Source organism: Loxodonta africana, chromosome 12, assembly GCF_030014295.1.
Source record: "Loxodonta africana isolate mLoxAfr1 chromosome 12, mLoxAfr1.hap2, whole genome shotgun sequence".
Lineage (NCBI taxonomy): Eukaryota > Metazoa > Chordata > Mammalia > Proboscidea > Elephantidae > Loxodonta > Loxodonta africana.
In genome coordinates, this window is record NC_087353.1 from 40,823,526 (window position 1) to 40,849,836 (window position 26,311).

At 42.8% G+C, this 26,311-nt stretch overlaps 1 protein-coding gene across 2 annotated transcripts in view; it reads right to left on the minus strand.

The window, feature by feature from the left end:
- Positions 1–26,311, minus strand: part of CIB4 (calcium and integrin binding family member 4) — a 92,368-nt gene that overhangs the window by 35,824 nt on the left and 30,233 nt on the right. The window contains exon 1 of one of the 2 annotated variants that reach the window (XR_010323563.1): positions 5,813–5,956. Coding sequence is in view for 1 of the 2 variants with exons in the window: in XM_003411834.4 (XP_003411882.2) it covers positions 5,813–5,954 (142 nt within the window). In the remaining variant the exon portion in view is untranslated. Of the gene's footprint in view, positions 1–5,812; positions 5,957–26,311 lie in introns of those variants that run through there. The other variant, XM_003411834.4, reaches the window with a different exon arrangement.

Genomic DNA, 26,311 nt, shown 5'->3' on the forward strand with positions numbered 1-26,311 from the left:
CCCAGAAGCAAAGATGAGAAGGCAAGGAGGGGAAGGGAAGCTAGTTAAATGGAAACAGAACAAACTGAATGCAAATAATGAAAATGCTGACTGATTGTGAAAACTGTAACCAATATTCCGGAAAAATTTGTACAAAAATTGTTAAATGGGAACTTAATTTACTGTGTAAATTTTCACTTAAAACACAAGAAAGTATTATTTTAAAAAAAAGAAGAAGCAAGAGGCCACGTTGGGAGGCCCATAAGACAAGGAGCTGCCAGCAGCCTCCAGCATGAAGTCAGGATCCTAAGCCCTACAGCTTCCAGGAAGTTAATTCTGCCAACAATGTGAGCTTGGAAGTGAGTTCTTCCCCATTCAAACATCTGGATGAGAATGCAGCCCAGGCAACACTGATTGCAACGTTATGAAGCCCTGAGAAGAGAATCCATCTAAGCCCTGCCTGGATTCCTGACCCACAGAAACTGTGAGATAATAGATGTGTGTTGTTTAAAGCTGAGTTTGGGGTGATATGTTACACAGGAATAGAAAACTAATACACTGCTATTCCTCATCAGTTGCCTTTTACTCAGGTGGGTTTCTGTTACTTGCAACCTTAAGAAGCCAGGGCTTCCAGCTGGCTTGTTCCGGTTCAAACCCCTGCTGAGAATTTGCATTTCCACCTCAAATACTTAATCAGAATCTACATTTAACAAGATCCACAGGTGGATCATGTGTATAATAAGTTTTGAAAACCACTGCTCTGCTAGCGGTGCTCAGAATTGGTCCCTGACCAAGAGCATTAGCATTGCCTGGGAACTTGTTAGAAATGCGAATTCTCAGCAGGGGTTTCAGTCAGAGTGCACCAACTCGAAGCCCTGGAAGAAGCTTGGTTAAGACAGGAGCACCGAGCCTGGACCAGCATTCTTCCAGAGGAGTGGCCTCATCCAGAGTAGCACTGACAGGAGTTGGCAGGGGCTTTAGCCAGCAAATGCTTTGTGGCAGGAGGTCTAACAGACAGTGGCAGCAACTAGCAGGCTAGGACTCCATGGGTACATTTGGGAACTCCTGGAGACTAACAGAAATATTTGGGATAAGGAAGAGAAACATTGTATTGGATAGGTGGGGGCTACTGAGCCAACAGAATTCGTGTATGTGGTTTCCTTCGGACTTATCCTGAGTTACTGAATTTGTAAATTTGCATCTTTCACCAACTTTAGGACATTATCATTTTTATTGATACATATTCAAGTTTACTGACTCTTTCCTCTGTCATCTCCATTCTACTGTCAAGTCCATCCAGTAAATCTTTATTTTATTTTATTGTGCTTTAGGAGAAAGTTTACAACGTGAATTAGTTTCTCATTCAAAAATTTATATACAAATTGTTTTGTGACATTGGTTAGAATCCCCAAAATGTGTCAGTACTCTCCTCCTTTCGCTTTCCACTCCTGGTTCTCTGTGTCCATTTGTCCAGTTTTCCTGTCCCTTGCTGCCTTCTCGTCTTTGCTTTTGGGCAGGTGTTGCCCATTTGTCGCGTATATGTTGAACTGAGAAGCACATTCCTTATATACGTTATTGTCTGTTTTAGTCGATTCGGCTGAAAGGTGGACTTTGGGAGTGGCTTCAGTTCTGAGTCAGCAGGGTGTCCAGGGGCCATAGTCTCAGGGGTTTCTCCAGTCTTTGTCAGACCCAGTAAGTCTGGTCTTTTCTTGTAAATTTGAATTTTCTTCTACATTTTTCTCCCACTCTGTCCAGGACCCTCTGTTACGATCCCTGTCAGAGCCATCGGTGGGGGTAGCTGGACACCGTCCAGCTCTTTTGGGCTCAGGCTGGTAGAGGCTGGGGTTCATGTGGTTCATTAGTCCTGTTTTCTTTGTGTCTTTGGTTTTCTTCATTCTTCTTCGCTCCAGATGGGGTGGGACCAATACAGGTATCTTAGATGGCTGCCTGCAAGCTTTTAAGACCGCAGACACTACTCACCAAAGTAGGATGTAGAACATTTTCTTTATCAACTATGTTATGCCAATTTACCTAGCTGCCCCCCAAGACCATGCTCCCCAGACCCAGTAACGTGATCCCTCAAGGTGTCTGGATGTGTCTAGGAAGCTTCTATGAGTTGTGCTGATTTCCCCTATATTGTGTGTTGTCTTTCCCTTCACCAAAGTTAACACTTGTCTACCATCTAGTTAGTGATTTCTCCTCACCACCCCTTCCTTCCCTTGTGACCATCAAAGATTGTTTTTTTCCTGCGTGAAAACCTTTTTCTGCAGTCCCGGAGCGGCTGCTAACCAAAAGGTCAGCAGTTTGAATCCTCCTGCTGCTCCCTGAAAACGCTATGGGGCAGCTCTACCCTATCTTATAGGGTTACTATGGGTCAGAATCGACTCAGCAGCATTGGGTTTTGGGAAACATTTTTGGGGGGTTTTTATAATAGTGTTCTCAAACAATATTTGTCCTTTTGTGACTTATTTCACTCAGCATAATGCCCTCCGGATTCATCCATGTTGTAAGATGTTTCACAGATTCATCATTATTTTTTATCTTTGCATAGTATTCTATTGTGTGTATGCACTGTAATTTGTTTATCCATTCATCTGTTGATGGGCACTTAGGTCCAGTGAATTTTTCATTTTAGGGATTTTATTTTCCAGTTCCATATTTCTTATGGAAACCCTGCTGGCATAGTGATTAAGAGCTATGGCTACTAACCAAAAGGTCAGCAGTTCAAATACACCATAAGCTCCTTGGAAACCTTATGGGGCAGTTCTACTCTGTCCTATAGGGTCGCTGTGAGTCAGAATTGACTTGATGCAATGGGTTTGGGTTTTTTTTTTCTCTGTTTATTAAAGCTTCTATTATGTACTTTACTTTTTATTGTACTTTAGATGAAGGTTTACAAAGTAAACTAGTTTCTTCTTAAACAATTGATACACATATTGTTTTGTGACATTGGTTGCCAACCCCACAACACGTCAACACTCCTTCTCCACCTTGGGTTCCCCATTACCAGCTTTTCTGTCCCCTCCTTGCCTTCTCGTCTTTGTCCCTTGGCTACTGTGCCCATTTAGTCTCATTTTGTTTTCTGTAAAATCTGTCTAATCTTTGGCTAAAGGGTGAACCTCAGGAGTGAGTTCAATACTGAGCTAAAAGAGTGGGTCTGGGGGCCCCATTTTATTCTTTTTTATAGTGTCTATTTCTCTGCTGATATTTCCTATCTTTTTATTCATTATAAGCATATTTTCTTTTACATCATCGACCATGGTTATAATGTAATACAGGCAGTCCCCTGATTATGAACCAGTTTCACTTCTAAGTCTGTCTTTATGTTGAATCTGTACATAAGTTAGGACAGTTAGGTATGGTTTGTACCTAATGTCAGTCAACTGTTTGTCTTAGTATGCAGTATATAGTGTACATTTCCATGCATAAAAATCATTAAAGAAATACTTCCAGAAGCACTAAAATATCTTTAACATAGTAATACAGTAATAATAATACTGTTTTGATGCCCATCTCAAAGTATTGCCCATTTGTTATTGCAAACTATTGTATATACCTCGAATTTTTAATATAATAGACTTTACAGGAATTGGTTTGTAACTACAGGTTGTATGTAAAACAGATGTTTGTAACCCAAGGACTGCTGGTAGCTGCTTTAAATTTCTTTTTAGCTAATTCCAGTATCTGGAATATAGGAGAATATATAGTGAATTCTCCACTGATTCTCTTCTCTCTTAAGAATGGGTTGATTTTTTCAGGTTTGCTTGTTTGTGTTTATTTTTGTATATGAAATAATATTGGATTACATCTTGGGAATTGCAAATGTTATGTTGTAGAGACTCAGGATTCTACCTGGATCCTGTTATATTCCTTCAAAAAGAGTGCTTATAAATTTTGATTTTAGCAGGCAACTAGTTGGACTCAATTTGCAAACCTGTCATTTGAGGATCTTGCTAAACTGTTCTGGCAACTCAAATATCAGTTCTTTTCTTTTCTTTTTTTCCTAAACCGAGCAGCTTTGAGTTTGTTACACATGGGTGCTATGGAGGATTGAGTGTTTCAGGGATCAGACAGAGATTTGGGGATAGTTTATACATAAAATTGGGGCTTTCCCTGTCTGGCCCTCTTTTATCTTGGACCTTCTCTTTATTTTCCAAAGGCTATGTTTGCCCAAAACTGTCTAGTTCACTCATTGCAGCCTGTGTTCAAGCTAAAAAATAAAAAAATAGGGGCTACCTATCCAGTGACACTTCTTTTGTCCAAGTTTCAACTCCCTCTAGAATCTGTCTGCTTTTGGTAGCTCTCTAGTCAGGTAGTTGATTTTTTAATTTCATTGAGTTTCTAGTTGCTATCTGCAGGAGGGATGGTATGATAGGAGCTTATTCAGTCATTCCCAGAAAGGGAATACAGGAAAATCTGGGATTTCATTTGTGCTTACTGGATAACCCTGAGGACATATAACTTACAAAAATATAATTAAGCCACTTTTATAGGTAAGAAAACAAGTCTCACAGATCCATCTGACTTAAAAACTCATTCTACACCATTCTACCCAAGTCCATTTCGGTGTGGCAGAAATGAGATGGAAACAGGGAGTGAGTTGGCAGGAAAGGAAGGCAAATATAGGCCTAAATGTACAGGTACTTTGGGGCCACAGAGTTGTAACGATGCACTCAAAGCCTTACACGTTGGGTTATTTGAAGGCTTTGTTTCTTTCTTTTTGATTCCTTTTCAGAATTCCAGACATAGCAGCTGAGGTAAGGGGACATTTGCCTGGTGAAGAGCAGAATTTTAGCTGGGTGTTATGACCACTACAGACAAGTTCAGAGAACAAAAAATGTCATAGGCCCTCAGAGGTTGCCTCTTTCAACTCTCTCATTTTAAATATGAGGACATTGAGGCCCCAAAAAGTGAAATGACTTTTCCAAGACTGATCAATCATTTATTGGCTAATCTGGGGCCAGTGTTCAGATCTCTTTGTATCCAATACTGTCCCTGCCAAACAAGCATAACTGTAGCCCTTGCTCTGTGCCCTGGCCGCACCACTACCACAAAATAGCAACATCCTTTGATGGGTTAGTGTGAGGCATAGATAGTAATTCTCAACCTTTTTTTCTTTCCAGAGTACTTGAGAAACATAATATTGCCGCTAAATCGATTCCAACTCATAGTGACCCTTTAGGACAGAGTAGAACTGCCACATAGGGTTTCCAAGGAAGGGCTGGTGGATTTGCACTGCCGACCTTTTGGTTAGCAGGCGAGCTCTTAACCACTGCAAGACCAGGACTCCTGAGAAACATAATTAAAAAGAAAACTGTAGGGATATTTATGCACATATTGTAAAACTATAAAGAAAAGCAAGGTGGCGATTATCTCAATATTCCCTTACTGGTTATTTTTGGGTCATGGTCTATTTTTTTAAGGTAAGTGTGAATACAGGGGTGTTTGCATTTAAAATTTCATGTTTGTTAGATACCCTCCTCTGAATGTGTGATATGATTCACAATTAAAAAATAAAGATTAAAAAAGACTTTCTCTGAAAAAAAAAACCAAGCCCAGTGCAGTTGAGTTGATTCCAACTCATAGTGACCATTTAGGACAGAGCAGAACTGCCCCATAGATTTCCCAAGGAGCACCTGGTGAATTCAAACTGCCAACCTTTTGGTTAACAGGCATAGCATTTAACCACTACACCAATAATACATATCCATAAACACCCTAGTAAAGCCCAGTTAACACCATCTCACCAACAACTGGTGTTGATGGATCCCAGATGTGGCATTTACTCCAGGGTCCTCCCCCTGCTCACCACTCAGTCCCCCACAGAACCCACCATAGATGCGAAAGGCATACTCAATCTTCAGGCTGGGGCAGGCCTGCTCACTGAACACAGATGCCATGCCCAGCACATCCTCGAAGGAGAATACACCGTCGTGGGAAAACACTCTGCAGATTCGGTCTCGGAAGGGGTTGACCTGTGGGTGGGAGGAGGAGGGAGGAGACCATCAGTGTCAAGTTCACACCTCTCTGGATCTCTGTCATCCTCAGAAGAACTGCATCCTATTTTGAGATAAACACAAGAGCAACAACCTAAATATCAGAGTAGATGCTGGTTCAATGAGCCAGGCCACTAGGTGTGATGGGAGGTACCACAGAGGAGGGGCTGTGCTTAAATTAACACCACTCTTCCTTCTAGCCCTACAAGCTGCTATGCTCCCATTCCAAAGGCTCATCTTTTAATGGTTATTATTAACGTCTTTCTTGTTATAAAAATATATAACACAACATTTGCCGATTCAACATTTTTCAGGTACACAATTTAGTGATATCAGTTTCAGTAATCATGTTGTACAGCCATTCCTATTTACCCGTTGCCATTGAGTAGATGCCGACTCAAAGCAACCCCATAGGGCAGAGTAGAACTTCCCCACAGGGTTTCCAAGGAGCTGCTGGTGGATTCGAACCGCCAACATTTTTGTTAGCAGCCAAACACTTAACCACTGTGTCACCAGGGTCCCATCACCCATAATCATTGCCAAATTTCCCACTGCTGTAAACAGAAACCACTTCCAAAACAATGACTCCCCCTTTCCCCTCCCTCCTGCCCCCAGTAACCACTAATCAACTTTGGACTCTTTGTTTTTGTTAGAGGCCGCAGAGTTGGCCCCTGACTCATGGCAACCCCATGTGTTACAGAATAGAGTGGCTCTATAGGGCTTTCTTGGCTGTAATCTTTGCAGCAGCAGTCTGCCAGGCTTTCCTTCTGTGGAGCCACTGGATGCGTTCAAACTGCCAACCTTTAGGTTAGCAGCCAATCACAAATGGCTTGCACCACCCAGGCTCCGATTGTCTCTATAATTTGCCTATTCTTGTTATGTCATGTGAGTGAAACCATACAATATTTGTCCTTTTGTGATTGATTTATTTTACTCGGAAACCCTGGTGGCATAGCAGTTAAGAGTTACAGCTGCTAACCAAAGGGTCGGCAGTTCGAATCTGCCAGGTGCTCCTTGGAAACTCTGTGGGGGCAGTTCTACTCTGTCCTATAGGGTTGCTATGAGTCGGAATCGACTTGACAGCACTGGGTTTGGTTTTTTTCTTTTTTTTAATTTCACTCAGCATGATGTTTTCAAGATTCATCTATGTTGCTTCATACGTCAGGACTTTATTTCTCTTTATGGCTGAATAGCAATCCATTGTATGTATGTACCACATTTTGTTTATCAATTTATCTGTTGACAGACATTTATCCAAGGCTCCTTTTTTTAAATCATGTTATTCTTTTATATGGCTATTATTTTCCTCCATTTTATGTAGAAAACTTGTAAAATACAAAAAAAAAAAAAAATGAGAAACAGGGTAAAAGTGTTTGTAATCCACCCTCCAGGGTTAAGCACTGTCACCGCATCCATGTGGAAGCCAGACAGACCAGGGTTTGAGTCCTGGCTTCACAGTTTACTAATGAGCGACCTTAGACAAATTAATCTCCCAGAGCCTAAGATTTCTAATCTATAAGATTAAAAAAAATAATAATAATTGCCGTGGAGTCAATTCCGACTCACAGCGAACTATACAGGGTGGGATAATAATTATATCTGCCTGATAGGAATGTCATGAAGATTAAACAGGAGACCTTTAAAGTTGCACAAAACGAAAAACCAAACCTGCTTCCATCCAGTCGATTTTGACTTATAGCAACCCTATACGGGACAGAGTAGAACTGCCCCATAGAGTTTCCAAGGAGTGGCTGGTGGATTCGAACTGCTGACCTTTCGGTTAGCAGCCAACACTTAACCCTGCACCATCAGAGCCTCAAAGTTACACCAAACCAAACCAAAACAAACCTGTTGCTTTCGAGTCAATTCCAACTCATAGTGACCCTATAGGACAGAGTAGAACTGCCCCATAGAGTTTCTAAGGAGCTCCTGGTGGACTCAAACTGCCAACCTTTATGGTTAGCAGCTGTAGCACTTAACCACTACACCACCAGCGTTTCCCAAAGTTACACAGTGCCTGATAAATAACACTCAACAAATGGTAGCTATTGGTTGTTACCCAACTACTATATATGATAATCGGCAGAGTGACTTTCATTCTTTCACCAAATTATTTCTCAAATTAGATCCTAAATGAGTAAGAGTCACGTGCTTTTAGAGAGTCTGATTCCCCTACACTAGGTCTTCCAAGGTCCTATGGCATGAGAGGCCCATCTGTGCTGGTGTCATGGTCCTGGGCTTGTCCCTGAGGAAACACTGCAGCTTCTTCACTGCCAGCTCGCTAAGGCTGCCTCACCATTCCTCCATCCACCACCAGGAATGGGCAGGTAGGGTGGGCTGCGGCAGGGAGGTGGGGGAAGATCTCATGAGGAATAAAGAGGAACTGCCCAGAACAAGCATGGAAATCTTTTAAGTATCAAGTTCATTTTTCGCACCCTCCTCTCCCAGTTTCTGTGCCCCAAATCCATTCACAAGGAGCCCTGGTGGCACAATGATTAAGTGCTTGGCTGCCACCCTAAAAGTTGGCAGTTCAAACCCATCCAGTGGCTCCACAGGAGAAAAAGCCTGCAGGCCTGCTCCCACAGAGATCACAGCCTAGAAAACCCTATGGGGCAGTTCTGCTCTGTCATGTGGGGTCACTAGGAGTCAGAATCAACTCAACAGAACCCAACAACCATAACAATCAATTCCTATCTACCAGAAGTCCTTCTCCCCAGTAACTCAGGGGCCCAGCCCTTGCCTTTTCTTACCTCGCTCTGCCTCCTGGGAGACCTCGTCAGATCCCATCTTTGTTCTACTGTCCCATGTTCCAAAATGACCCCTGGCACCTCCCTCACCCCCAGCCAAAATTCACTTTCCTTAGACGAATGTCTGCTAAAAAAGCTACTTGATTCTGAGAATTCACACAGCAGGTGTGAATGGCAAACAGTTCCTCAATCTTCCAAATTGACGATTGCTTGAAGCAAATCTCTGGGTGATTTTTCTAAGCCCCCTTTCCCTGCCAGGTGTCTCTTCAAGGCTCCAGGCTTTGTGCAAACGGGTTAGTTCCAGCTCCTCTGCCTCAGGCAGGCCAAAGCCCTATCACCTCCTTCCTGGGCATTGGAACCCCAGCCCCAAGCACATATATCCCTGCCCATTACTCCTTTGCGCTACCCCAGTTTAGCTCTTGCTTAGCTCTCTGGCCCTGATTTTTCTCTTCGTGTTTGGCAATGAGGATTTCTTTCATGTATTTTGAGCTCAGCTATGTAGAAAAATGTGTGGTTTTATTTTATTCAGTACTCCTATGTATTTGAGGTGGAGGGTAGCATCTGTGTCATCCCAAGTGGCCACATGGTTCTCAAACTTTGGTGAGCATATGAATCAAACACCTGAGGCTGTTGCTACAAATGGAAACCCCAGCTTCCACTCTCAGAGATCCTGATTTACGAGGTCCTGGAATAAAGAGTCCTGGAGTGGCCAGGGTGCAGGAGAATCCAAGCTGCCTTGCTAGAAACTCTCCAAACAAGCCCCTTCTCAGCCTGTTTCTCTATCCTTCCACCTCAAAACCCCCCAGAAATGCTTGGTCTGACTGCTTCAACTTAATGCAGACAAGGGTTACTCTTGTGATGTGTTCCAAGTCACATGTACCCAGCTAAGTGGCTTTGCAGATTACATTACCTAGTTTCAACTAAATTAACTCTCACAAATGGATACTGGCTTAACAAGATTCCTGCAAGAAAACCACAATTGAGGATAATGCTTATAATTGCTAATAATGCAAATGCAAGTGAACAACAAGAAAATGTTAGAGCTGATACCTCTCCTACTCAAAATACAAGTTCTGTTCTATGAGGCAGAAATGACGAGAATCCAGTCATACATACGAGAAGCCTCTGCTTCAGTTCTCCTTTCCTGTGCTCAGACAGGGGCAGGGTGGATCCACAAGCTGACTACCTGAGCACATATCCATGAGATACTAGTCCTTCCTTCTCTGGGACCCTCCCCATTACCTGGCTTTGCTGGCAGTGACAGGGAGGAGGTGGTTGCCAAGAAGTCATAACATTCCCCCTTACGCTGATATTGGAGTACCTGGGTGGTGCAAATGCTCTAGTCCACCCAGAAGTGCCTCGGTAGAAAGGCCTGGCAATATATGTCTAAAAATACAGCTGTTGAAAACCCTATGGAGCACACTTCCACTCTGACACACATGGGGTCACCATGAGTCAGAATCGACTAGATGGCAAGTAATTTTGTTTTTGTTTTCTTTTTCAGACTGATATCACATGACTGATGCTTACACACACGTACACACATCTTGATTTATATAGATTGGGATGAGGACAGTTGACATGGTAGCAAGAATAGAACATGGAACACAACATGGCGACCACAGATACTGTTGGAAGATGCAGAGAAAATATCATTGAAGATGCAGGGAAACAAGCATTAGAACAGATTTCACACTGAAGGTTTGCTAAATAGTTGAATAAATAGTTGTTAAATTTGTTGTTGTTCGCTGTGGTTGAGTTGATTCTGACTCATGGAAACCCCATGTGTGCAGAGTAGAAATGCTCCATAGGGTGTTCAAGGCTGTGACCTTTCAGAAGTAGATCTCCAGGCCTGTCTTCAGAGGTGCCTCTGGGTGGGCTCGAACTCCCAACCTTTGGGCTAGTATAGTACTTAACCCTCTACTCCACCTAGGGACTTCTCAAGTTGCGAAATTGTTGAATATAAGTACAGACATTCCTAATACGGTTTTCCAAATTCTGTTTCAATAATGAAATACATGAAGAGCCACATTTCTCTGAGCCCCTAAAGGAAGGAGGTAGGATGGACTGAACAGTAAATAGCTTCTTTAATAATGACACCAGTTATGGGAAAAGCTGTCTGAGCGTGATTGTTGATGGAAAGGCTGTTCCGTGATGAAAAGGGAGGGTGAGGGTGGGGAAGTGCAGCTCATGGGAAACTAATTGACTGAATAACTCCCTACAGCCCATTGGAATCAAGAAGCTAAATCCAGAAGTACACAGAGTGCTACAGGATGCGTTGATGTGGTTGGTTCATTTCTAGTAAAACTTACACAATGCTTGGTAACAAGATGGGGAGTGGCCATGAAAACTTTTGAATCACATGGAAGTTTGAAAGATCTCTCTCAGCAAATACTTAAAAGAGCCATCAAACCTGAAGAAGACAGGTTTTTCTTTCACAAAAAGACAAGTGTTCCAAATTTGCTAACCTTTTTATGATGACAGGTGGCTGCTGGTAGTTTGCTGCCTAGCAGATATTCACCAAAAGATGAACTCAAATTCATTTGGCTCCTCAAGGCAAAGACAACTCATTTTAACAATGGGTGATAAAGTACCAGCTTTCCCAAAGCAGCTCATGCTTTGGAGAGGATATTTTGAAAACGGGATTTTTGTTGTTGAAAATATATGGTGTCACTTATAAAAGCGCCTTTATCCACACACCAAAAAAACATTAGAAACAGATTTTTCTAACTTCTTTTAAAATCATCCAAAGGAAGAGTGTCAGTGGCTTTTGAGTCCATTTGTCAAAAAGGTAAAAAGGCAGTGATTTCCAATTAGCTTGTAAGAGCCACTGACTGACATAAGGGAAGATGGACATTAATTGGATTAATTTCAACAAAAAGCCTTTAATTGGTGGCTGGGATTGAACGTGAGTGCCATGATTTAATACATTCTCCTCCTTGGATCAGCTATGACAGCCATTAAAAGGAAAGTAAATGAGAACCAGGCCTCTGAATCACTGTATCTCAAAGTGTTAAAGGAAGATGTCAAATAATAATGAGGTATATTTAATTGCATTGCTTTTCCTTGCAATATTGCTTGTAATTGTATACAAATAATAAAATAGTGAAACGAAGAAACATTGTCATATAAAATAAAGGGAAATTTAAAAAGCTAGTTTATGTAGTGTAATCCTTAGCTCATTCTTTAATTTTTTTGTGTGTGTGTGCATGTTTTATATCATATTGTTGCTCTTAACTGCCATCGAGTCAGCCCAAATTCATGGTGGCCCCATGCAAAACAGAATGAAATGCTAACCAGTCCTGTACCATCTCCATGACTGGTTGTAGATTGGACCTGTTGTGATCTATAGGGTTTTCACTGGCTGGTTTTCAGAAGTACATTGCCAGGACTTTCTTCCTAGTCCATCTTAGTCTGAAAGCCCCACTGAAATCTGTTCAGCATCATAGCAACATGCAAGCCACAACTGACAGAGGCATGAGGTGCGTTGGCTGGGAATTGAATCTGGGTAATCATATTAGCAAAGGTAGTAAATAAAATACAAAGTTTATAAATGAATATACACATATTTTTTGGTACATGCTCAACATTTTTCTTATTGCTGAGGACGCATGATCAAAAACGTTCTGGAGATCTTTGACCTAGACTAACTCTCTTGGATCATGGATGTGGAAGAACACCTAAGGGGAGGGGAGCAACTCACCCAAGGTCACTCAGCAGGCAAAGGTAGAACCAGGCCTGGGACCCTGGTCCCTTGAGTCTGCCTGGCCCTGCTTCCACTGTGCCAAGTAAATGTCAAGGAGGAAGGTGGTGATGGAGCAAAGCCTGTGATAATTAAAATGTCAAAAACCTTGAAAGTGGGCCCCTCTTAAAATTCTGCTTCAATTAAAAAAAAAACACACACACAGTGCAAAAACTGAGCCTAGACTGAAGTCAAAGAAGCGGGACTGTCCAGATATCAAGCCACTGGCCCCTGAAGGCCTGTGAGAACTCTGTGGCCAGTCGGCAGAGACTCTGTGTGGGAGAGCTCTGAGCGGGACATGCACAGACGAGGTCGGTAGGAGCCAAAGGTGGAGAAGTGGAAGCCAACATGGAGCCATGAGAAATCAAGGCTTCGGGAGGGTTGAGGAATGAGAGTGCAGAGCAGGGGACATTCTTGAGGGGATAGTAAGGCACACGTTGGACTGCAGAGGTATTGCCAGGTCACCAGAGCTGTGTCTGAACCGTGGAAGCCAAGGTTAGTGGTCCAGTTCTCTGTGAGGTCTAGACTGGGCACCTGCCAGGAAAGTGTCCCAGGCCTGTCTCTGTTCCAACAATGGGCAGCTTCCTTCTCCCTCAGGTTCCCTGCCTGGTCACTTCCCAGAGGGATCCCCCAGGGCAAAGAGCTCCCCTGATAACAAGATGTAGTTTAGCATACAAGCAGCCCCACAAAGGGGGCAATAATCGTGCTAGGGGGAGCATTTCTCAGGGCCCAGGAGGTGCTACCTCAGTGCCTCTCCCTGCTCTCCACCAGTGCTAAGTGCCAGCTGAGCCTGTGTCCTTGGGGTCCAGCCCAGCCCCAGGGCAGACAGAAGAGCAGCTGGGAAGGGGCAGGAAAGGAACAAGTCTCATTAGTGATCACAGTTTCAATTTTCTGTCTTCCAGTTTTTTGTTGCTGTAATTTTTACAGCCTGAAATCTGAACCATTTACATTTTGAGATCTAACCAGAGATTTATGTTCTGCATTAAATTTCATGCTCATTTAGAAGTCTTCAATCCTCAGGAGGAAGAAGAAAATGACAGTTGACGAAGCAGGGCTTCCATTTCAAGACTAACATGTACCTAGCTTGAAGGCGCTCTGAACAGGGGGGATATAAACATGTCACTACAGAAATTTACACAGGTAACTCAGTAGTGCAATCTCCATCTATGCACCATGAAACTGAAGAAGATGAAAATAAACCCCAAATGCTGGAGGTTTTTTTTGGAAGCAGAGACTACAGTTTGTTGACAATAAAAAGACTGCAGCTCTTGCCAAAAAATGGTGTTTTTTTAAAAGATCTTCTCAAAGTTATTGAACAAGAGATTTGATTTGAAGATGAAAAAGGAGAAATATTTGGACTTAGCTTAAAAATATCTCCTCAACATTTCTCCAACTAGAGCATAGTCAAAAAGAGTTTTATACAGTTGCTGGAAAAAACCCACACAAAAATACACTACTGACTCAATGATGGCATCATTGGTGTATTTCAATTAAAAATCTCCTTTTAAAAAAAAAAAGATCAAATGGTATTATTTCATTTAAAATTTCTCATTGCTAATCAAATGTTCTTAATGCTTAGTGTTTGTTGTTTTGGAACGATATTTTTGTTCATTATATCTGCCACCGATTCTTATTAAAATAATATGCTTAACGTTTACCTGTTTAAATATTTTAAACAGATTTAAAGGAGCGTCAGTCAAGGAAGAGACTGGGCGGTGGTGTCTGCTGGGATGGGTGCACAAAAGGCCAGCCCCCTTCTGGGTCTGGAGTGGAGGCCCTGGGTCACCTGGAGCAGAGGTGCTGCTTGCGCACGGTAGGTGAGCAGACCCCCATGTCCTGGGAGAAGGGTGTAGAAGAGATTCATATTCATGGATTTGACAGCTCAATATTATTTAAGATGTATGATTATTCCCAAAGTGATCCATAGAGTTAATGAAATTGTAATTAAAGCCTTTGAGCAGATGTTTTTATGGAAATTAACAAGCTGATTCTAACATGTATGCAGAAATGCAAAGGGCCAAGAGTAGCCATGGCAATCCTAAAGAAGACAAAGAAGGCTAAAAGACTTGTACTAACAGATATCAAGATCTATGCTAAAGCTTTGGTAATTAATACGGTGTGGTATTGATGCAAGGATAGACAAACAGGTCAATGGACATAATAGCGATTCCAGAAACAGAACTGCACATATATGGCCACTTGAGTCATGATAAAGATAACACTGTAATGCAGTGAGCAGAAGAGGACCTTTTCAGTAAATGGTGTTGGATTTAGCGTATATGTATAAAAAAAAATACGAGGGGGAAAATGAATCTTGATTCCTACCTCATAAAAACAAAACCCTGTTACCATAGAGTCTATTTGACTCATGATGACCCCATGTGTTACAGAGTAGAACTGAGCTACATAGGGTTTTCTTGGCTGTAATCTTTATGAAAGCAGATTGGCAGGTGGATTTGAACCCTCAACCTTTATGTTAGTAGTCAAGCACAAACTGTTTGCACCACCCAGGGACACTTTCCTACCTCACATCATACACAAAATCAATCCCAGATGGATCATAGATCTAATGTGGAGGACTAATAACAAAACTTTTAGAAGAAAACATAGGGGAATATCTTCATGATCTCAGGGCAAAAATTCATTAACAATATGCAAAAAGCATAACTGTAAAGGAAAAAAAAATCATAAGCTGTACTACATTAAAATTAAAAACTTATGCTGTTGAAGGAGTGCTTGGGTGGTACAAGCTGTTAATGATTGGGTGCTAACCCAAAGGTTGGAAGTTCAAGTCCACACAGAGGTGCCTCAGAAGAAGGATCTGGTGAGCTATTTCTGAAAAATCAGCCATTGAAAACCCTATGGAGCATAGTTACACTCTGACACACATGGGGCAGCGCTTAGTCAGAACTGACTCAAGAGTGACTGGTTTTTGTTTTATTTTGTTTTTATGCTGTTCAAAAGACATTGTTAAGAGAGTAAAAAGGCAAGCCACAATAACCAGGATGTACTTAAACAGATGAATAGATAAACAAATACTGGTGCCTCCAAACAAATACTGGTGCCTCCATACAATGGAATACTGCTCAGCATTAAAAAGAAACAAACTATTGCTTCATGCAACAACCTGGATGAATCTTAAATGCATTTTTCTAAGTGAAAGAAGCCAGACTCAAAAGGCTACATATTGTATGAGTCCATTTACATGACATTCTGGGACAGAAAACTGATCAGTGATTACCCACTGTTGGGGGAAGAAGGAGCTGTCTACAAAGGAGCCACACAAGGAAATTTTTAGGGGGATGGAACTGTTCTGTATGATGGTACTATGGGTCTGTGCCTCCATGCATTTCTCAAAACCCACAGAACTACACACCACAAAGAGTAAACTTTACTGGATACAAATTAAAACAAACAAACAAACACGCAGGGTGCTAGGAAGCCCAGGATGAAATGCAGCCAGTGACAAACGAAACTGTTTCGTAAACATATGCCAGAACCTCGCTGAAAGGGGTAGGGAAAAGAGGAACTGACCAATATGACCAAGTAACTTTGGAAAATAGCATTTTGACTGGATACTGTTAAATCTAAAGAAAAAATAAATATAAATAAACACTGTGATCTAGTTGGTAAATTTATTTCTCACAGGGGTATGGGCTAGCAATTCTGAAACTATGTGTATAGTAGGTTTTAAGAAATAGGTAAATAAACAGTAGAGAATAGGAGCCAGGTTTCTCAACGTCATAGAAAGAAATTACAAGTAATCAAGGGGAAGAAGCTAAAGAAGCCCTGTGGTGCTGGATTAAAGCCAGAAAAATCTTAAAAGCAAACAGAAGAGAGTAAAAAACACATACTTACAGGGGAAGAAAGATAAAAATAACACTAGGTTTCTCATCAAAAACTAAGCAAGCCAGAAGACAATGGAGCAAATATCTTTAACTCTCTGAAAGAAAAAAAAAAAAAAAGAGGGAGGGCTAGCATCCTTAATTTTATACCCAGCAAAATAGCTTTCAACCATGAAGGCAAAATACTTTTTTTTTTTTTTTGACAAACAAAAGCTGAAAGAATTCATCAGCGTAAGACCAGAGCTGTAACAATTATTGAAGGCCTTTAATCAGAAGGAAAATAATATCAGAAGGGAACTTCAATCTATACAAAGTAGTGAAGAACAACAGAAATGGTAATCATGTAAGTATGAGACCTTTTTTCTCATTTTAATATCATTTTTGAAAACACAAATCCACTGTTACAGTTGGAGATTTCAACATCCCTGTATCAATAATTGACAGAGCAAGTAGGCAAAAAAAATTAAGGATATAAAAGACTTGAATAGGCTGTCAACCAATCCAACTCATATGCTACAGAAAACTTCACCCAACATGGAAGATACACATTGTTTTCAGGTGCCATGAAACATTTACCTAGGTAGACCATATTCTGGATTATAAAACAAGTCTCAATAAATGTAAGAGCATTTAAGTCATACAAAAATTAAATTAGAAATTAATAATAAAAAGACATCTTGAAAATCCCTGAAGTCAAATAAATCACATAGGAGATTAGAAAATATTTTGAGCTGAATGAAAATGAAAACAAAACATACTGAAATTTGTATTCTGAAAAAAAACCAATGTATATGAGGACATTAACAGCATTAAGTGCTTGTATTAGAAAAGAAGAAAGGTCTTAAAAATGTATTTAAATGGAAAAAAGAACAAGGTCCTTTACCCATGAGGGAAAAGAGAGAGCCCAGAATTCCAGGTCTATCAGCTGGTGGATAGTGGAGCCCATTCTACCCTGTGCTCCTGGGCTTCTTGTACCCTGGGAAGTGAGTGCCCAGGAGGAAATGATAGAGCTTGTCAGCAGTGGTTTGGAACTCACAGGTGGATGGAGCTGCTGGGCTGAATTGAGAACAAATGAGGGGGATTGTCTTTTCCCAAAGAGCCCCTGGAGCCTATGCAGGATAGGGTGTAGTAGGGGGTCTTACTGCTACAAAAACTCATGTGGCATCAAGAAAATAAGCAGTAGATGACTAGCCACACTCCCAGGCTGCCTTGCCTCGTGGGAAAGAACTGAGACTTTCTTTGAACTAGCTAAGCCTCTGGGGTTCTGGGAATATTTAAGGGAGACAGAAGCTCAAGGGGGAGATACTGGGCTTCTTGCTTTGAAAGTCTGTGGTGTTGGATAAAAGTAATTGGAAAAATGAAAAGGGTGTGACTATTTGTTCTCCAAGTTCGAGGGGCCTTTCACAAGGGTTTCTAAAAGCTTATACAACACCAATATGTTAAAGTAACATCTACAAAGGCAGAATTTGCTCTGGATGAAGAGGGAAAGAAAGGTCAGAGTCCTGATGTGTTGGCTTCTCCCTTATTCCCCCTGGAACCCTATAGGGTACCCTGGAACACAGTTTGAAAACCATTTCACTATCCCACTATTTTCTTGGGGACAATATTATTAGGTCTCTGGGTTTCGCACCTAGCATAGCTCCTCCCACAGAGTTAATGCCCATCCATGTTTTTGGAATAGGAATGCTTGAGAGAGTGAACCTATAAAATGGGGTAATAATGTTCACTTCGCAGGCTGATTTCAAGATGCAACAATAGTAAAACAGGGGAGGGGCTTGGCACTGGCTGTGTTCCTAACTGGTAGCTAGATCTGAATTGGTGTCAACAGAGGATTCTCAGAACCTGCCATCCCTGCAGCCCTTCCATTCCTAATTTTAATTGTCTGAAGAATTAGGTCTGTTGGAGTTAGCACATGGTTCTCTTTGCCCTCTTTTCCCTGGCTGCAGGCCGTCCACGGACAGATCATTCTACTAAAACCTCTAGAAGAAAATCTTAGGCTTGTCCTAGCGAGCCCTCAGGCAAGAGCTTAGGGTAGAAGGCACTGCACTGGGTAATGCTTGTGCGGGAAACTCAAGAGACCAGAGCCCGTGGTTTAGCCTTGGCCTTTCTCCTCCATCCTGTTGCCCCTCCTCCCCCCACCTCAACATTCTTTCTTTCCTCTATGTAGCTCAGTCCTTCCTGGTTCCTACCTGTCCCCAAGCACCGTCAGAAGCCTTGTGGCTCTGTTTGCTCTGCTATAGATGCCCCTGGACGGAAGGCTACTCTTCTTTCAACCTCGTTGCCCAGAAGAAGTTTGGAGTTCTAGGTCTGAACGGAAGTCACCCTTCAGCACTAAAGTGACTCTACCAGAAGGTGGCAGTGTTGGGTTGGAGTGGTTCAGTCAGTTCACACGCCACCACGAGTGAGCACCTACTGTGTGCATGGCTTTGGGTTACGCCACTCCTATCACTCAGGCAGGTGGCAAGACAGATACTACCACTCTGTTTTACAAAGAGAAGAAACTAAAGGCTGGAAAAGGAAAGTGACCTGCCAAATGAAGGTCAGCTAGTGTCTCAGCCTGAACTCAAAGTCCCAGTCCAATGCTTTTTCTACAGTGCTACTCTTGATTCCAGCAGGTATTAAATTTTTTTTTTTTTGAGGAAAAATTTTTCAGAATCTTATTCCCATCCACAGATCATGCAGAGTTTGAGGCATTACCCTGATTGCCACGCCCCGGCCAGCTGGCATTGCTCCTAGAACAAGCCGTCAGGGATGGAGGATGTGGCTCCCTCGGCTGGGGATGAAAGAAACACAGTTCATAATCTGAACTGCAAGTCCTTGTTAAACGAGCTGCCGTCAAGTTGACCCTGACTCATGGTGACCCCATGTGTGTCACAGAAGAACTGTGCTCCACAGTTTGCAAGGGCGGAGTTTTTGGAAGTAAATTGCCAGGCCTTTCTTCTGAAGTGCCTGTGGGTAGACTCAAACCTCCAACCTTTTGGTTAGCAGTCAAGTGCATTAATGGTTTGCACCACCCAGGATGCCCTAAGTCCTTGTAGCAAATGTATAAGGGTGAGTTACTGTGTGCCAGGCACTGAACTAGGTCCCAGAGCCAAAATGATAGAGATGCCATCTCTGCTGTCAGTGGGGCTCAGCCTTGGCACTCTTCAAAAACAAGCAGATTAGAAGTGTCTAATCAAGTACAAGCAAAGTGTGATGACAAAAGAGCCAGAGCAGGATGGTGTGTGCTGGGAGGTGGGACTGACAAAGGGCCCAGGAAGAGGAACCCGGGGCAGCCGGAGGGCAGAGATGAGAGCAGCAGTCCAGCCAGATGGGGAGGGGCTCCGGGAGACACTGAGGGCAGGGGAGGGGGGACACAACATTCTTCCTGTGTGCCTCCAGCTGCTCCTCACTTCCCAGGCTGCCCTGGTCTCACCCGGATGGATAAAAACAGTAAGGAGAGGAGGGCAACAGTGGGGTTTAACTGGACGCTGAAGCCTCTTTAAGCCCCAGACTGCTCTGTGTGGATCCTCCCCAGGCAGAGGGAACCCCGCAATTTCAGGGGAGCTGGGACGGTGAGCCTGGGTGAGAAATTCACTTAGGTGAATACACTCCCTCTGTCAGCCAGGCACCTGTGCATTCTTCCTGCCAGCTGTTTATAAGAAACAGTCTGTATGTTTTAGATATTCAGCCTTCCTGAAGTCTAAAAACAGAGAGGCCCATATGAGAGCTGTCTCCTAGTGACAGATGGGCTGGTGGGGACTGGCTGAGGATGTGTCCTGCCGGCAGCTGGAGGCAGGCTGCTAATGGAACAAATACGGGAGAAAGGCTGTAAAAATGTTAAATATTATTAAACAGCTATGGGGCCACGTGGCCCGGAACCTGGCTCAGACCCACTAGGCCAGCCTCTCCCCAGATCCCAGGCCCACAGAGACCTGCTACTGCCCTGAGGAACCTTCCAGAAGGAGCCATCTGCCCTGGCACCCTCTGCCAGGTGGCGCTCAGGACGCTGCAGGCCCCAGGGGCTTGGCATGGTATTGCGGGAGTGGGAGGAGCAGAGGCTCTGGAGTCAGATCAACTCTTAAAAAATGTGTAATAACTCTTCATTTAGTGTCTACAAGATTTGGTATCTTGGAGCTTTTGACCAGATTTATACATTCTCAATTTTTCAATAGTGCAACTTATGTAAGCAAATAAGACAAAAAAGAAAAGGAAACAAAAAGACCAGTTGTCTCTTCACTTGTTTAAAAATATCTATTACAGGTAAAACAAAACTTATCCATATGGTAGATAAAATGTTTATTTACATGTGTACATTACCATTTTTAACAGCTTGAGATAAATTCTACAATGTCTCACGATACATTAGAAACACTTAAGTTACTGGGTGACAAACATAGCAACAAACTGTGTGACCTTGAGCAGATTGCTGAGCCTCTCTGTGTTTTTGCATCTGTAAAATGGCGGAATTATCCCTTCCATTTTGCAAATTCTTGCCAGAATGCAGACGCCCAACCTGAGACATTTTTTGCACACAGACACCTCACAAAGCCTCCTACTCTGCGCTCCAGCTCTCCAAACCCCTATGCCCCCCTCTACTGAGGTGGCCGCCCCCAACCCAAGAGTGGTCCACACTCTTCTCACCTCTCCTTCTGTCCTCTCTCATTGCTCACAGTTAATTCCACCTGTGACAACTCTCTCTTCTACAGTCAGAGCTCCTTTCAGTTTGACCCCCTGCTGAGAATTTGCATTTCCACCCCAGATATACTGAATCAGAATCTACGTTTTAACAAGACTCTTATGTATACATAGCTATCGCCTAGGGATCCGTAAGAATCACCTGGGGATCTTGTTAAAATGTAGATTCTGATTCAGTATTTCTGGGGGTGGGAATGCAAATTCTTAGCAGAGGGTAGAGTTGAAATGAACTGGTTCAAACCCCTGCTACAAACTCGTCCTCTAACTGTCTTCCCTCTTCCAATTTCTGCCAGATTTATTTAGGAAGTGTTTCCATTCACTGCCTCATCCCTCCTGATGAAAACCACTTCTCCCTAATCACCAAATAAACTGCTATCATTGAAGAATGACTCTCTAGTTCTATTGTATAGCTTTGCCATTTGATCAAATTACTATATAATGAGAACAAAATTGGCATCGAGAACCCAAAGTAATTGGCTTCTGAGGAGGGTGGGTGGTGTGAGTGGGACTACCACTCTGCTCTGATGAGCCGGGCTAGGGAGGTGTTGCTCTGCCCAGTGGAGGAAGGAGAGTCGGGGCCCCAGAGGTGCTCCAGGAGGTAGAGGGTGGGGAGGACAGATGGGAAAAGGGAGAGGAGAAGAGGTGATGGATACAAAGGGTCCAAGATGGGACCATTCCCGGGACCCAACTCGCCCCCCTCCAACCTTCAGAAATGCCTACAAAAATTCATTCAGTGCTTGGCATGAGTGGACTTTTTTGTGGAACATCATGAAGAGGCTGAATGCTTAGTTCGGGTAAATGTGACATGACTCACACATGCAGGAGATGCAGGCAGAAGGAATCAGGAAAACATAGGAGCCCCTCTTCCCTTTCCTTACTATACCTCCCCCCCGCCTCAAAAAAAGGATAAGAGAATGGGGGAGGGCTCTGTGCTCTCGAAGGCTGCAGAATTGGAGGGAAGGTGGTTCACAGCAATTCCATCTTGGATTTTCAGGGCAGGAGGACTCCCAGAAGGCATTAGGGCTCTGCTAGACCCTGGTGGTGCAAACAGTTAACACATTCAGCTGCTAACCAAAAGGTTGGAGTTTCAAGTCCACCCAGAGGCACCTTGGTGATCTACTTTTGAAAAATCAGCCACTGAAGACTCATGGAGCACAGTTCTACTCTGACACACATGGGGTTGCGGGAGTTGGAATCAACACAACGGGCAACTTTTTTTCTTTAATATTGCAGTAGGATTGTTTTCTCTATTTTAATGCTGTTGCGGGTAGAGTCAACTCTTATAGCTCCGGCCAGTAACCTAACAACAGTTTATACATTTTTTTTTCATGGAAAATGCAAACAGAGCTCTAAAGAGCCAATATAAAAACCCCTTAAAACACAATCTGTCCCTGAACTTTAAAGGCAGTTAGTACAAAGCAGAAGATGGTTACAAACGTGATGAGGTCACGACAACACCAGACAGGGCACCTGACAGCTTAGAAAACTGCTCAGAAAGTTGCCTGCCCTGCTTCTCATGAGAGCAGGCTGGGCTTGGCCTCAAGGGGCAGGGCCACTCTTTACCCTGACCCTCTGGTTCCTGCTTGTTGTTTACAAGTGGCCTTCCTGTTTGTAAGCAGTCAGAGGTCCTCACAGCTCTTTGGGGACACTGCCCCAGGGTACCCTGGGAACCATGTTCCCACTGAGAACTCCATAGGATGTATATTTTCGGATCAAGACACAATTTCTCTTTTATCAACATCTAAGTGAGAACAGTTCTTTTACTTTGCCCTTCTTTTTGAATCAACTGATATAAACTGAGTCGGGCTCACAGTACAGCCCTCCATCACTGACAGCTGGTACTCTCTCTCTGATACCCAGTGAATCTTAGGTGTGGCCTCTGAAACACCAGAAAATCCAAACCTAAGCAACTCACAGGTACTTTGTTGTTTCAGTCCCTGACAAGCTGGATAACTGGGTTTTTCAAACCTCCTATTCTTCTCTTTTGCCTTCTTCCTGAACACATTGCCCCAACCCCAGCAGGCTACACTTGACTGTTCAGGGCTGGCAGCAGACCCCACGCTTGGCCCAGCCATCCACCCATGATTCATCATTACCCAGGCATTTGCTAAGCACCTACTCTGGGCCCAGTACCTCTAGGCACCACACCTATTCATACTTTCCCTAGGTCCCCAAGGGGACAGAAAGGAGGGAAAGAAATTGATACTTATCAAACACTTAATGTGTATTAGGTGCTGTGTCAGCCACACTCACACATATTATTACATTTATTCCTTACAACAACCCAGATGGTAGATACAGGTGTGTCCATTTTATATTGTTGTTGTTGTTAGGTGCCGTCGGGTCGGTTCCGACTCATAGCCATGCTATGCACAACAGAACGAAACACTGCCCGGTCCTGCACCATCCTTACAATCGTTGTTATGCTTGAGCTCATTGTTGCAGCCACTGTGTCAATCCACCTCATTGAGGGTCTTCCTCTTTTCCACTGACCCTGTACTCTGCCAAGCATGATGTCCTTCTCCAGGGACTCATCCCTCCTGACAACACATCCAAAATATGTAAGACGCAGTCTCGCCATCCTTGCTTCTAAGGAGCATTCTGGCTGCACTTCTTCCAAGACAGATTTGTTTGTTCTTTTGGCAGTCCATGGGCTATTCAATTTTCTTCCCTAACACCACAATTCAAAGGCATCAATTCTTCTTTGGTCTTCCTTATTCATTGTCCAGCTTTCACATGCATATGATGTGATTGAAAATACCATGGCTTGGGTCAGGCGTACCTTAGTCTTCAGGGTGACATCTTTGCTCTTCAACACTTTGAAGAGGTCCTTTGCAGCAGATTTGTCCAATGCGATGCGTCTTTTGATTTCTTGACTGCTGCTTGCATGGCTGTTGAATGTGGATCCAAGTAAAATGAAATCCTTGACAACTTCAATCTTTTCTCCGTTTATCATGCTGTTGCTCATTGGTCCAGTTGTGAGGATTTTTGTTTTCTTTATGTTGAGGTGTAATCCATACTGAAGGCTGTGGTCTTTGATCTTCATTAGTAAGTGCTTCAAGTCCTCTTCACTTTCAGCAAGCAAGGCTGTGTCATCTGCATAACACAGGTTGTTAATGAGTCTTCCTCCAATCCTGATGCCCCATTCTTCTTCATATAGTCCAGCTTCTCGGATTATTTCCTCACCATACAGATTGAATAGGTATGGTGAAAGAATACAACCCTGATGCACACATTTCCTGACTTTAAACCAATCAGTACTCCCTTGTTCTGTCCCAACAACTGCCCCTTGATCTATGTAAAGGTTCCTCATGAGCACAGTTAAGTGTTCTGGAATTCCCATTCTTCACAGTGTTATCCATAGTTTGTTGTGATCCACACAGTCAAATGCTTTTGCATAGTCCATAAAACACAGGTAGACATCCTCCTGGTATTCTCTGCTTTTAGCCAGGATCCATCTGACATCAGCAATGATATCCCTGGTTCCATGTCCTCTTCTGAAATGGGCCTGAATTTCTGGCAGTTCCCTGTCGAAATACTGCTGCAGCCGTTTTTGAATGATCTTCAGCAGAATTTTGATTGCGTGTGATATTAATGATATTGTTCTATAATTTCCGCATTTGGTTGGATCACCTTTCTTGGGAATAGGCATAAAAATGGATCTCTTCTAGTCAGTTGGCCAGGAGGCTGTCTTCCATATTTCTTGGCATAGATGAGTGAGCACCTCCAGCGCTGCATCTGTTTGTTGAGACATCACAATTGATAGTCCATTGATTCCTTGAGCTTTGTTTTTTGCCAATGCCTTCAGAGCACCTTGGACTTCTTCCTTCAGTACCATCGGTTCCTGATCATATGTCACCTCTTGAAATGGTTGAATATCGACTAATTCTTTTTGGTATAATGACTGTGTATATTCCTTCCATCTTCTTTTGATGCTTCCTGCGTCGTTTAATATTTTCCCCATGGAATCCTTCACTATTGCAACTCGAGGCTTGAATTTTTTCTTCAGTTCTTTCAGCTTGAGAAACGCCAAGCGTGTTCTTCCCTTTTGGTTTCCATCTCCAGCTCTTTGCACATGTCATTATAATACTTTATTTTGTCTTCTCTAGAGGCCCTTTGAAATCTTCTGTTCAGTTTTTTTCTTCGTCAAGTCTTCCTTTTGCTTTAGCTGCTCGACACTCAAGAGCAAGTTTCAGAGTCTCCTCTGACATCCACCTTGGTCTTTTCTTTCTTTCCTGTCTTTTCAGTGACCTCTTGCTTTCTTCATGGTTGATGTCCTTGATCTCATTCCACAACTCATCTGGTCTTCGGTCACTAGTGTTCAATGCATCAAATCTCTTCCTGAGATGGTCTCTAAATTCAGGTGGGATATACTCAAGGTCTTATTTTGGCTCTCATGGACTTGCTCTGATTTTCTTCAGTTTCAGCTTGAACTTGCATATGAGCAATTGATGGTCTGTTCCACAGTTGGCCCCTGGACTTGTTCTGACTGATGATATTGAGCTTTTCCATCCTCTCTTTCCACAAATGTAGTCAATTTGATTTCCGTGTGTTCCATCTGGCAAGGTCCATGTGTATAGCAGCCATTTGTTTTGGTGAAAGAAGGTATTTGCAATGAAGAAGTCATTGGTCTTGCAAAATTCTATCTTTCGATCTCCAGCATTGTTTCTATCACCAAGGCCATATTTTCCAACTACTGATCCTTCTTCTTTGTTTCCAACTTTTGCGTTCCAATCACCAGTAATTATCAATGCATCTTGATTGCATGTTCAATCAATTTCAGACTGCAGCAGCTGATAAAAATCTTCTATTTCTTCATCTTTGGCCCTAGTGGTTGGTGTGTAAATTTGAATAATAGTCGTATTAACTGGTCTTCCTTGTAGGCGTATGAATATTATCCTATCACTGACAGCATTGTACTTCAAGATAGATTTTGAAACGTTCTTTTTGACGATGAATGCAACACCATTCCTCTTTGAGTTGTCATTCCCAGTATAGTAGGCTATATGATTGTCTGATTCAAAATGGCCAATACCAGTCCATTTCAGCTCACTAATGCCTAGGATATCAATGTTTATGGGTTCCATTTCATTTTTGACGATTTCCAATTTTCCTAGATTCATACTTCGTACATTCCAGGTTCCGATTATTAACGGATGTTTGCAGCTGTTTCTTCTCATTTTGAGTCATGCCACATCAGCAAATGAAGGTCCCGAAAGCTTTACTCCATCCACGTCATTAAGGTCAACTCTACTTTGAGGAGGCAGCTCTTCCCCAGTCATCTTTTGAGTGCCTTCCAACCTAGGGGGCTCATCTTCCAGCACT